General features: G+C 44.9%; 1 protein-coding gene across 1 annotated transcript in view; it reads right to left on the reverse strand.

The window, feature by feature from the left end:
- Positions 1-10893, reverse strand: part of CREB3L2 (cAMP responsive element binding protein 3 like 2) — a 129666-nt gene extending 118773 nt beyond the window's left edge. The window contains exon 1 of the mRNA XM_023190040.2: positions 10410-10893. Coding sequence (XP_023045808.1) covers positions 10410-10511 — 102 coding nt within the window. The 5' untranslated portion in view covers positions 10512-10893. The remainder of the gene's footprint in view (positions 1-10409) is intronic.
- Positions 10894-11573: the final 680 nt, after the last annotated feature.

Consider the following 11573-nt stretch of genomic DNA (forward strand, 5'->3'; position numbering starts at 1 on the left):
CATCCTTAAATAGCTTATTTTTTAAAGAATTTTAAGTGGTAGGGGCATAACACACGTAATACCTTTGGGATTTTGAGATCATGTAACAAAAATGTAGAAATTACAAAGTGATCACCAAAGATATGAAGTAAATTGTACTGTGATGAGTTCATACATCAAAAGGCATGGCCGAGCGCAGTGGCTCACGCCTGGAATCCCAGCATTTTGGGAGGCCAAGGCGGGTGGATCACTTGAGGCTAGGAGTTTCAGACTAGCCTGGCCAACATGGCGAAACTCTGCCTTTACTAAAAATACAAAAACTTAGCCAGGCGTGGTGGTGGGCACCTGTAATCCCAGCTATTCGGGAGGCTAAGGCACAAGAATCGCTTGAACCCGGGATGTGGAGGTTGCAGTGAGCCAAGATCATGCCACTGCACTCTAGCCTGGGCAATAGAGCAAGACTCTTGTCTCAAAAAAAAAAAAAAGGCTTTATCCTCCAAAGAAAAACTCTCTTCCAAGAACTACCATTGATTCTAACAAGAATCAGGCATTAAAATATGGATGGTTCAGAATAACCCATCTCATTTCTTTAAAAAAAATCCCCCCTGTAATCCCGGCACTTTGGGAGGCCGAGACGGGCGGATTACAAGGTCAGGAGATCAAGACCATCCTGGCTAACACGGTGAAACCCCGTCTCTACTAAAAAAAAAATACAAAAAACTAGCCGGGCGAGGTGGCGGGCGCCTGTAGTCCCAGCTACTGGGGAGGCTGAGGCAGGAGAATGGTGTAAACCCGGGAGGCGGAGCTTGCAGTGAGCTGAGATCCGGCCACTGCACTCCAGCCCGGGCGACAGAGCCAGACTCCGTCTCACAAAAAAAAAAAAAAAAAAATCCCCAAAGTAGTATCAGACACCTACACCAGAACAGAGCAACTCAAAAGCAGGCAATTCAACATGAGGCAACTGTAGCTGAGCCCCAGAGCTGCTACACACACAAGAGGAAAATATTGTACGTGATCTAAAAAGTTATGTCTCACTTTTGAATTGGCCTTCCACACAGTCGAAAAGATTAGACCTACCCCCACAGGATGCCACAGAGGGTTTCCCAAGCCAAAGTACAAGCAAAACAGAGCCTGTCTCTAATGAGTGACAATGACTGTAGAAGCAGCTGAATCCCAGGAATGACCCATGAGCTCCTCTTGGGTTTACACTGCAAGAGAGCTGAGTCGCTAAACATTCCCTGAGATAAATGGGTGCAGCGATAAGAGGGTTCAACGTCCCAGCTCTTCTTTGAAACACATCAAGAAACATATGAAAATTCAAGGGTTACCCAGCCAGAGCTGTTCTGCTGTTCAGGTGGACCTAGCAGGTTTGAGTCAGACTCCAAAGATCTGCTTTTCATCAAAAGACAAATAGCAAGTATAAAAAACTGAGAACCAGTTGCACCGAAGTTTGTAGCGGAGGCCAGGGGAACATACAGAGAGAAGAGAAGGCCAAGTACCAAACACTCACATTTAACAGGTGGTATGGAAGCCAGAGGAGGAAGAACTAAGCTTGTCAGAGTGTCATGGAAGCCAAAGCAAAAACGAGTTATGAGGCAATCCTGTGGTCAGTATTGCCAAATAATCCCATGAGGCCCTGCAGGTAAGGACAGAGAAATGACTACTGGACTTAGCAGCTAGGGAGAGGTTGAGCAGTAGGACCCAGGGGGCAGAGGATACAGGGTAGAGACTAAGGAAATGGAGGCCATAGCTGGTGACCAGGCACTTGAGAAAACCTGGCAGTAAACAAGAGAAAAGAAATGAGTAAGAGGGAGCATCTGGCAAACATGTGTTCAAGGCAGAGGCCTGTGTTTACAGCAGAAGAGGAGAGGAAATAAAGATGCATGAGAGAGAATAATGACAGGCTCTCTCCCCTTTCTGAATGATGTCAGACTCCCAAGGTTGGGACACTTCGTTCCCAAAGAGAAGACATGTGTTTAGGGGATAGATTGGAAAAGTACTTTTATTATGGGTCAGGCAGTGACATGCAAAGAAACTGAAATCCCCATAGGTGAAGTAATGTACCCAAGGTCACCAGAGAGCCTATGTCCCTCAACACCAAAATGGTCTGCCTTGAGAGCCCACCCTTTCCACTATGCCATCAACTCAACTCCCATTGGAAACAGGGACTGTCACTCAGTCACCCCATGCCCATCTTGTTCTCTAATCAAAACAAGAAAAGATATCGACACTGAATTACCCAAGTCACTATTATACTGAATTTTCACATTTGCAAAACCATTTACAAGAATCCAGAATTCATTTGTTTGTTCATTTATTTATTTTGAGACAGGGTCTCGCTCTGTTGCCCAATCCGGAGTGTAGTGGCGTGATCATAGCTCACTGTAAACTCAACCTCCTGGGCTCAAGCGATCCTCCTGCCTCAGCCTCTGAAAGTGCTGGGATTACAAGCATGGGCCACCACGTCCTGCCCAGAGTTTTAAAAATATATAAAAAGAGGCCAGAGCCACCCAGCTTATCCATTTTCCAGGACTGCCTCACTCTACTTAACTATGCATCAAGCACTTACAATTCTCCGGGCATCCTGCACTTGACTAAGGACCATGAGGGTACAGAAGAGACAGTCATGTCTCCTGTCCTCAAGGAACTTGTGCTGAGCAAATCTCTCTACTGCTCTATGTCTCACATTCCCCATAGATAAAATGGCCCGTCTTCTCCCATGTGCCTCATGAATAACCTATACATTTTGATTCAGGGAAAAATCAAGATCACTTAGCACTTCATTGGGAAGGGCCAGAGAGCATCTACTGAGCAGGGAAAAGGAGAAATAGGCTCAAGGTTGATCCAGAGACAGTGGGTCTCATCATTTCCTTTCCATCCTGATTCCACAGGGGCAGAAAACATGGGCAGCACTCCCTCATTCATGAGATCACTCACTTGAACAATTCAGATGCCCTGCAACCATAGGCCTCAACCCTACCAAATGCCCAGCTAAGGCTTAAGGCTATTTGCCCCAAGAGAGGCACCAGACAGGGTGGAGCCATGTCAGGCTGAGGCCAGCAGTTTAAGCTGCAGACAGGCACATGTGGCCTCATCAATATTTGAACAACCATATGCAACTGGAAAAATAGCTTATTTGAAAAATGGCATTTAGCTTTCTACCTGCTGTCGATCCCAAACAGAACAAATCATTCTTGTCCTGCATGGTAAGCATGATTACAGGCTCAGCTAGCTACCTCCAGCCCTGGTATTCTACTCTGCTGCCAAGAGTCCAGATAATACAGTTAATTCTACATCTCCTAGTTAGTGAGTCAAGACATAGCCATAATCTCCTTCTGACTCCCACCCCTCCCTGAATAGCCTTTGCCTGCACTTTCAAGAGGCTATTTCTACATTTATAGTCTTCCTTCACTGGGCACTGGTAGCATAGCTAAATAACATTCTTAGAACTTCGCTGGGCCGGACATGATGGCTCATGCCTATAATCCTAGCACTTTGGGAGGCCGAGGCAGAGGATTCCTTGAGCCTAGGCAACATAAGGAGACCCTGTCTCCATTTAAAAACAAAAAACAAAAGAACTTTGCAAATGGCCCAGTACTTGGGTTTACTGTTTTGCGCCCAGGGCAAATTACTGTGAATTTTAAATTTTCTAGTTGTTAGCCCAGGTTCATGAGAAAAGAAACATACCTTTTGACTAAGGTAAGAATTGTTAACTCAGACTGTTTTACTAATGATCCCAATGGTCATGCTGGTTGAGTCTCCAATACCTCTTCCATCCCCATATGATTAATCAAGCTGATTACATAAATCCCATTCTCCTTTCCAGCCACTGGCTTAAGAATGGTCATGTGGCCCAATCCTTACCAATAAAGCTTTAAGAAAAAGAAGCTAGTGGGCTACTAAGAAAAGTTTCTTCCATTCTAAAAACGGGACACAAGAAAGAGACAACCTCTCTTCTTCCTCTGGAGGTTGTCATTTTGAACATAACACCTGTAACTCCTGTGTCTATCGCACATCCAACCTGAGGATGAAAGCTGCACATGGCTGGAACCAAGGTCCATGGGGACACTGAGCAACTGCTGAATCAGCCAAACAAGGAGCTCTATTTGTTTTTTGTTTGTTTGTTTGTTTGAGACAGAGTCTCACTCTGTCACCTAGGCTGGAGTGCAGTGGCATGATCTTGGCTTACTGCAACCTCTCTCTCAAGTTCAAGCGATTCTCCTGCCTCAGCCTCCCAAGTAGCTGGGATTACAGGCGCCTGCCACAGCGCCTGGCTAATTTTTGTATTTTTAGTAGAGACAGGGTTTCACCACCTTGGCCAGGCTGGTCTTGAACTCCTGACCTTGCGATCCACCCGCCTCAGCCTCCTAAAGTTCTGGGATTACAGGTGTCAGCCACCCGCCCGGCCAGGGGCTCTATTTAAAAACCTCTTGCAACATGAGATAATTTACTTACTATATGAGCCAATCTGAATCCATTTTCAGTTACTTCCAGCTACAAGCATTGTAATGAATTCAATTATTAATCTAGATTCTATACCTTATAACTCCTTCAAAAGCAATGTCACATCATAGATCCCTATTTCCACTGAACACTACAACTCAGGGATCTTTCGAGAAGGAGGGCAAATATAAAACTCTGTACTGCCCTCTCATCTTTCAGGACTGTGCCTATGTCTACGGCCTCCCGACCAATGTTACTACCATGAGAACAATTTCAGAGACAATAAAATCATCCGTTAAAGATTTTTTGCTAAGCCAATGGAAATCCTTTAGATCACATACAAATTAGCAACATATAAACAAGGCTGCCTTATGAATAAGAGCCACATTATGAAATAATGGAGGGCCAGTGAGGGTTCCTCTCCCATTCCCCAAATAGTCCCCCACTACTACCTAGCTATCGCCCTAGGTTCTCCAAGTAGAGATTCACCCTTTTGACCTGAAGTAATTATTGTTAAATATAAATGCCCATTTCGGGGTAACATGTTAAATCTTACTAATACTTAAATTTCTAGTGTAAGCTTATCAAATCTTTCCTGACAGCAAAATTTGAAGTGAGGAAATTGGAAAGAGAACATTACAGTGAACACTTGAAGTCTGAGAAAGGAGGGGAACACAAAAGGGGTGAGCATGTTGACAGGTACCCCAAGGGTCTGGAAAAATTATACTTACTTCCCAATTCTGTCTCCCATTAGAACTCATCACATTAATTCAGCTTGTGGAGGTCATGTGATCATAAGTAATGACATTTTCAGCCAACGAGGACCCGGGCCCCCTTCAGAACCTGGCGTGGGGCCAAGCCTAAGAGTTGACTCCAAAGTGGAACATCAAACCAAAAGCTTCAAGATCGCATTGAAATCATACAGTCTCTGGGCCAGGCAGGAGGAACAGGAAACCACACAGTCTGTGAGATCAGCCAAGTCCTTTTCAGCACTCAGTAAGACATGGAAGCCAGATGGCCTTTCCATCTGGACCAGGCAGGTCGGATATTCCCCCAACTCCCTACCTACCACTGTCTGGGACCAGTACTTTCACCTGAAGAACCAACCAGATATAAAACTGTAGTAGCATAACCAGCAAATGATTTTACAAGTAACTTGGCTTTATAGGAATTCTGCATTTTAAACAAGCAGAACTTCTGTTGTTACTTTCACAAAAACTTAGTTTTTATTATACACTTTTTTAAAAGGATATAATCACGGCAAAAATTGCAAAAATTGTTTTATTTTCCAGATGGCTAAACTGACATAGAAGAAAGAGAGAACATTATCAAGATCTTGACATTTATCATAGGCAAACCCCCTGCCGACCTCTCCCCCTAAAGCCTCTTTCCACAGGGTCTTCCCACTTCTCCTGTTCTTCATCCAAGGCCTCCACTGACCTTGAGTGGCATTGAGTTTCTATATACTCAAGCTATATACTGAAGTATATATTCTATATACTGAAGCTCCCTTTTCCCCCCAAGAACACTTGGTTGAAAATTACCTCTAGTTCAGTTTTACATGGTGCCCACAAGTTGTACTTCTTCCATTTTCTAGACATAGTCAAGGGATAAAAATTTGAATAGTACCAACGGGTGTAGTGCGTAGACATGCTTCCCTTCATCTCTTGACTTCCACTTCCCCAAGCCGCTTTCCCAAAAATTATCCATTTCTTGAGCATCCTTCCAGATACAGTTCATACATATATAAAATACATTTTAAAATTTATAGATTATTTTGCTCTTTAAACTGCAAAAGGGGGCTGAGCACAGTGGCTCACACCTGTAATCCCAGCACTTTGGGAGACCAAGGCAAGAGGGTCCCTTAAACCCAGGAGTTGGAGACCAGCCTGGGCAACATACTGAGATCCCATTTCTACCAAAAAAAAAGAAAAGAAAAAAAAAATTAGCCAGGCATGGTGGCACACACTGATACTTCCAGCTACTCTGGAGGCTGAGGTGGGAGGATCACTTGAGCCTGGAAGGTTAAGCTTGCAGTGAGCCATGATTGGGCAACTGCACTCTAGTCTGGGTGACAGAAAAAGACCCATCTCAAATATAAAATAAAATAAAAGTAAAAAATAAACTACAAAAGCACAGATAATTCCCAGAAAGTAATTTTCAGAGAATCTTACAGGAATACAATACAATACAAATGGCAGAAATGTCCAACATACAGGCAGGTGTGGGGAAAGAGGCAAGGTTTCTTCTTACGGTGGTACCAAATCCCAAGAGATATTCTCCTGACTTTTAGATCTGCCATCTTTTCTGAACCAATTTTAGCCTGTATTCCATCTTGAAGCAACAGTTTTCCTAAAATCAGTACTCATTGAATTAAAATAACATTTCATCATCTGTATGGAAACAATTTTTTAAGCTTCAGGGGGAAGCCCAGGGTTTTAGCAGTTCAGGATCTAATGATCAATCCACCTTTGCCCTATCCATATGCTTCATTATTTTGTACACTTTGAACCTCTCTGCCCTTGTCCTTGTAGACCAAGATGTCTTCATAACTAACCAAATGGAAAAAAACAAAACAAAACCAAACACTGCTCCTAATGGCTAACAGAAGGCTCCTGAGAAACATTATAATCTCAGCCTTGGGCAACAAACTTGAACATTCTAAATTGTTTAAATCAAGTATGTGACAGGTTTGCTAAAACAGAGCATTAGCAATCATGCATGTAGTAACTAAATCCCTAGTAAGAGCAACAAAAGTGATCTCACTAGGAAGGCTTGGTGGCTGCCACTGTCAGCCTCATTTAAACATTAGCTGCTTTCAGGCTCAGCAGTTCCTATATTCCAATCATTCTCTTCCAACCTCTTACTCAGTTCCTTCTCCTTAAGTCAGGATTCTTCATTCAGACAGCCTGATGGGCAAGTACTTGGAGGCAGGCAGACAACAGGTTTGAATCCCGGTTCTATCACTAAATAGCTGTGGGAACTGAGCCAAGTGGCTTAAACTCACTAAGCCTCATTTTTCTCATATGTAAAATAAAAGTAATAAAAACGGCTCATTTCGTTGGGTCATTACAAGGGTTAAATAGCATAATTTTTGTAAAGCACTAGACACAATGTCTTTCAGCAGGACCAGCTACGTAAATGTGAAACCCAGTGCAAAATGAAAATGTAAGGTCCCCTGTTCAAAAAGAATTCGGATTTTCAAGATGGTGACAGCAGAGCATCAAACCAAGTGTGGACCCCGTGGCACTGCATGGGTGGCAGGCCATGAGGTCAGCCCTGCCTTTCAGATGATAAACACTCAATAGATGGCAGCTGTCATCATCTCTTACCACACTCGCACCTCACCCTCCCCTCAGGCTCTCCTCCACTTGGAAAGTTCTACTAAATCATTCCAAAAACAGGCACTGGTGTCTCAGAAGCACCCGGAGTTTATAAGACAAGTAACTCACCAAAATGAGTAATCTAAAATACACGATATTAACACAGGCTCATGAAAATGCACACCTACCTCAGGCCTTTGCTCTAGTTTTTCATCCTGCTGGGCTAACACTCTTACCTCCTTCCAATCTTTGTTCAGATCCATTTTCTATGGGAAGCTTGCTCTGATCCCTCAGTTCAATCCCATACTTTGCTCTTCTTCCACCCTGTGTTCTCTATCCCCCTCACCTTGTTCTGCTTATACGTTTTCCATAGCATTTATTTCATCCAATATAATCACTTCTTTATTATGTTTATTGGTTATGTTCCCCTACACGCGCACACACACACACACACACACACACACACACACACCCCACACGCGCGCGCGCGAATATGAGCTTCTAGAGGTCAGAGATTTTTGTCTGCTTCTGTTCACTCATGTTCCCAAGTGCTTTATATATTCCACAAATACTAATCGAAAGAACAAATATCTCTTTGACTGAATGCATAATCAGGCCATCCTTTTTCCACATAAAGATTCAGCTGGAGTAACAAACAGCTCTGCCCCTGGATATCTAACAGAGTTCAGGAAACAGATGGGAAAGTTATCTATCTCCCCACCTCTTCCAAAAGTCCCTTAGTTTGAGAGAAATATAACCCAATCATCTGTACTGCTACACCAATACCTCTTTCAACAGTAATTCATATGCACAGTTTGTTGCACTGACTTGCAGCAATGATAAGTAGCATTTTATAGCAATGAGCTGTTCACAACAGACATGTACCTAAGTGGAGGACATAATAAGCATTTTTTAAAAATAGAATTAAAAGAAAAATAATCACACATTCCTGCTTTATCACAATGACAGAAAAACTGGGCTGTTAATATCAAAGCAAATGTAAGGTCTCTACTCCCCGAAACTGTGCATAAAGATGTTAGTTAGAGCCAGTCCAAGCAGTTCTTCCTGGAGTGAATGCCACAGTCACAGGTAGCATCTCGCACCCTTCCCTGTGTACTCACAAATGCAAGCTACGGGGTCAAACAACAGCAAGGTAGACGCCTGGGCCTAATTCATCCCACCAGCTGGAAGACAACCCCCTAGCTGTAGCATTGCAGCTGTTGGATGAGACACTGTCACAGCAAAAGATTGATACTTTAAGAACAAAAGAGAAGGGCTGCCCCTCTGCATATGGGTAAAATGTAGCCTGTCAGTAGAAACTCCTGGAGCACCCAATCATCAAAACATATCTGAGGACCAACATACTCCAAGTTCTTTACTGAGGACAGGAAGCACATCTGGGACCCCAACCCCCATGCTGCCCGCATGGTGTCCCCAGGACAGGCTCAGCAAGCAAAGCCCAGAAGATCACACTGAACATCTGGCTTTTGCCCCAGCATGAACTACCACTCCCTCTCAGCCCTGCACTCCGCATTTTTTTTAAACAAGCCACTCTCAGCCACCACAAATACTTTGGTGGGAATCAGCAGGGAGGCCCTCATTCCTTGTCCCAAAATAACGTCAGCCGGAGGCAAAGGCCAAAGAGGTGGAGCCTGCAGGCCATTTTGCAGAAGTTTCAAATATCCTGGTACTGACCCCATTAAAAAAGCGTGAAGGGGAAGCAGCCAAGCCTCTAGTGGTTTTCTCATTAGTGTTCCCCCTCACCCCAGCCCCACCACCATTACAAACGTCTGCATGGATAAGAATCAAACAAAGAGATCTCGCATAAAGTTCTATGATCAGTACTGGCTATTGGAAACAAAATACCATTTTGCAAACTTAATACCAAAAAGTTGACATTAAAAACTTTAAAAGAAATGTGCGTGCTCTGAGACAGCTTAACCCCTAAAGAGATCTCTGAGGCATTAGTATAAGAGTGAACAAGCAACTGCTGAGCTGTCCCACCTTCCCCAGAGCCTTTCTTAAATATGCAACTGTCTCAGATTTTCCATACTCCTCTGCTGGTTTTCCCTCTGAAGAGGGAGGAAGCAGACTTCTTGGTAGTACAGTTTAAGAAGGCAAATAAAGCGGCCTTTCTCCTTAACGTAGGTGAGCCCTTTCAACACACACACACGCACACACACTCACGTGTACTTTTTAAAACATAAATATGAAAGAAGAGGGAGGGAGAGAGGAGAGAATACGAGACAGATGAAAAGGAAATGCTACTCAATCTTGTCCAGTTTTTGAAACCCTCAAAAAAAAAAAAAAAAAAAATCAATAGCAAACTAGGCGGAGGCATGTTATTCTCAAAACACACACTCCTTCCGCATTACAGTACTGTTAGCAACAGCAAATGATGTTACAGATGGAAAAAGCCTCAGGGAAAAAAGCATGAATTGTTAAAGGAATACAAAGTGGCATTACTCTCATAAGAAGCGCAAGGGGGCCAGCTGCCCTCCTTCACCACTCAGACATTAAAGTACACCTCGCCCAGGACCTCTTGACTCTGGCCATGCCCTGCCCCAAACCCTGCCTTCCCGGGTCCCAGGACTCCAGCTGCTCCTCGCGTGACAACACTTCCCCGCTTTGAAAGCCCTCCTGCCCCGCCCGCCGGGTCCTCACCGTGTGGTACATGAGGGCCTCGCCATCCCCGGGCTCTGACAGCTCGCTCAGCTTGCGGTCCCACTGCAGCACGCCCTGCTCCCCGCTCTCCAGCACCTCCATGACGGTGCGGGCCGCGCTGGGCCGAGGATGCTAAGCGCAGAGGGGACGCGCAGAGCTGCCTCGGACCGGCGAGGTTCCTCTCTCTCCGCGTGTGCGCGCGCGTGTGTGTAGTTTTGCACTTGGAAGGCAAACGTCTGCTCTTCTGCCGGAGAGAGGATGGCCAAGCGCTCCCGTCCGGTGTTCTCGGAGATCGAGAATCCCCAGGGACACGGGCCGGACCAAAGGCTGCCGGGGCTAAAGCGGGATGTGCATCCCAAATGAAGGCAGGAGACCCACTCTCATCCCAGGAAAATCCCTTCGCCGCAAGCCCACTTGCCGCTACCGCTCCAGACACAAACTTTGAGACACCCCAGGGCTCCTACGCTCTGCTCCAGGACCCAGCTGCGGCCGCACCTCCCTCCCAGGCTTGACCAATCGGATATCCGTCTTGCCCAACAGATCCAATCAGAAGTCTCACTCTCGGTCTTGTCCCGCCCCCCAAAGGCAGAGGCCGCGGGAAGTCTCCGCCCACGCCTTGGAAAGTAGCCAAGGAGTGTCTGTGACGTCACCGAGGAACTCCTCTAGAGGGCTTGAGTCCGGAAGTGATGGACTGGAGGCTTGACTAATGGGAAAGGGGCGTCTGAAAGGGTACAGCCAATGAAATAGCGACAAGAATACATTTTGTAAAAGAGGGAGGGTGAGCTTAGTTTTGCTGAGAATCCTCGGAAATTAGCCAGCGCGCCGACAGGGGGCGCGAGAGTTGCTTCGCGGCGGACTTAAACATTTTCAAGTACTTTAGTTCATTTGGATCTCTCGGAATTTTTTTAATGGATTACATATTATACAAAACTCCAAATATTCCTCATGCACATAAATTTATATTAGTGCAGCTCTAGCAAATTGTCATTGTTCTTCACCTTTTTCGCCCATTTTCTGTTGGGTTCTTCTATTTTTTATGGACTTCACTTACTGTATTTTTTTCTTTCATCTGCTTGATAAGAGCCAATGGCATACTTTTCCAGGTCCTACAGAAGTGAGCCCAGTCCTTGAATTCATAGAGCTTTTATCTCAGAGGAGTCAGGC

Source organism: Piliocolobus tephrosceles, chromosome 8, assembly GCF_002776525.5.
Source record: "Piliocolobus tephrosceles isolate RC106 chromosome 8, ASM277652v3, whole genome shotgun sequence".
Taxonomy (NCBI): Eukaryota; Metazoa; Chordata; class Mammalia; order Primates; family Cercopithecidae; genus Piliocolobus; species Piliocolobus tephrosceles.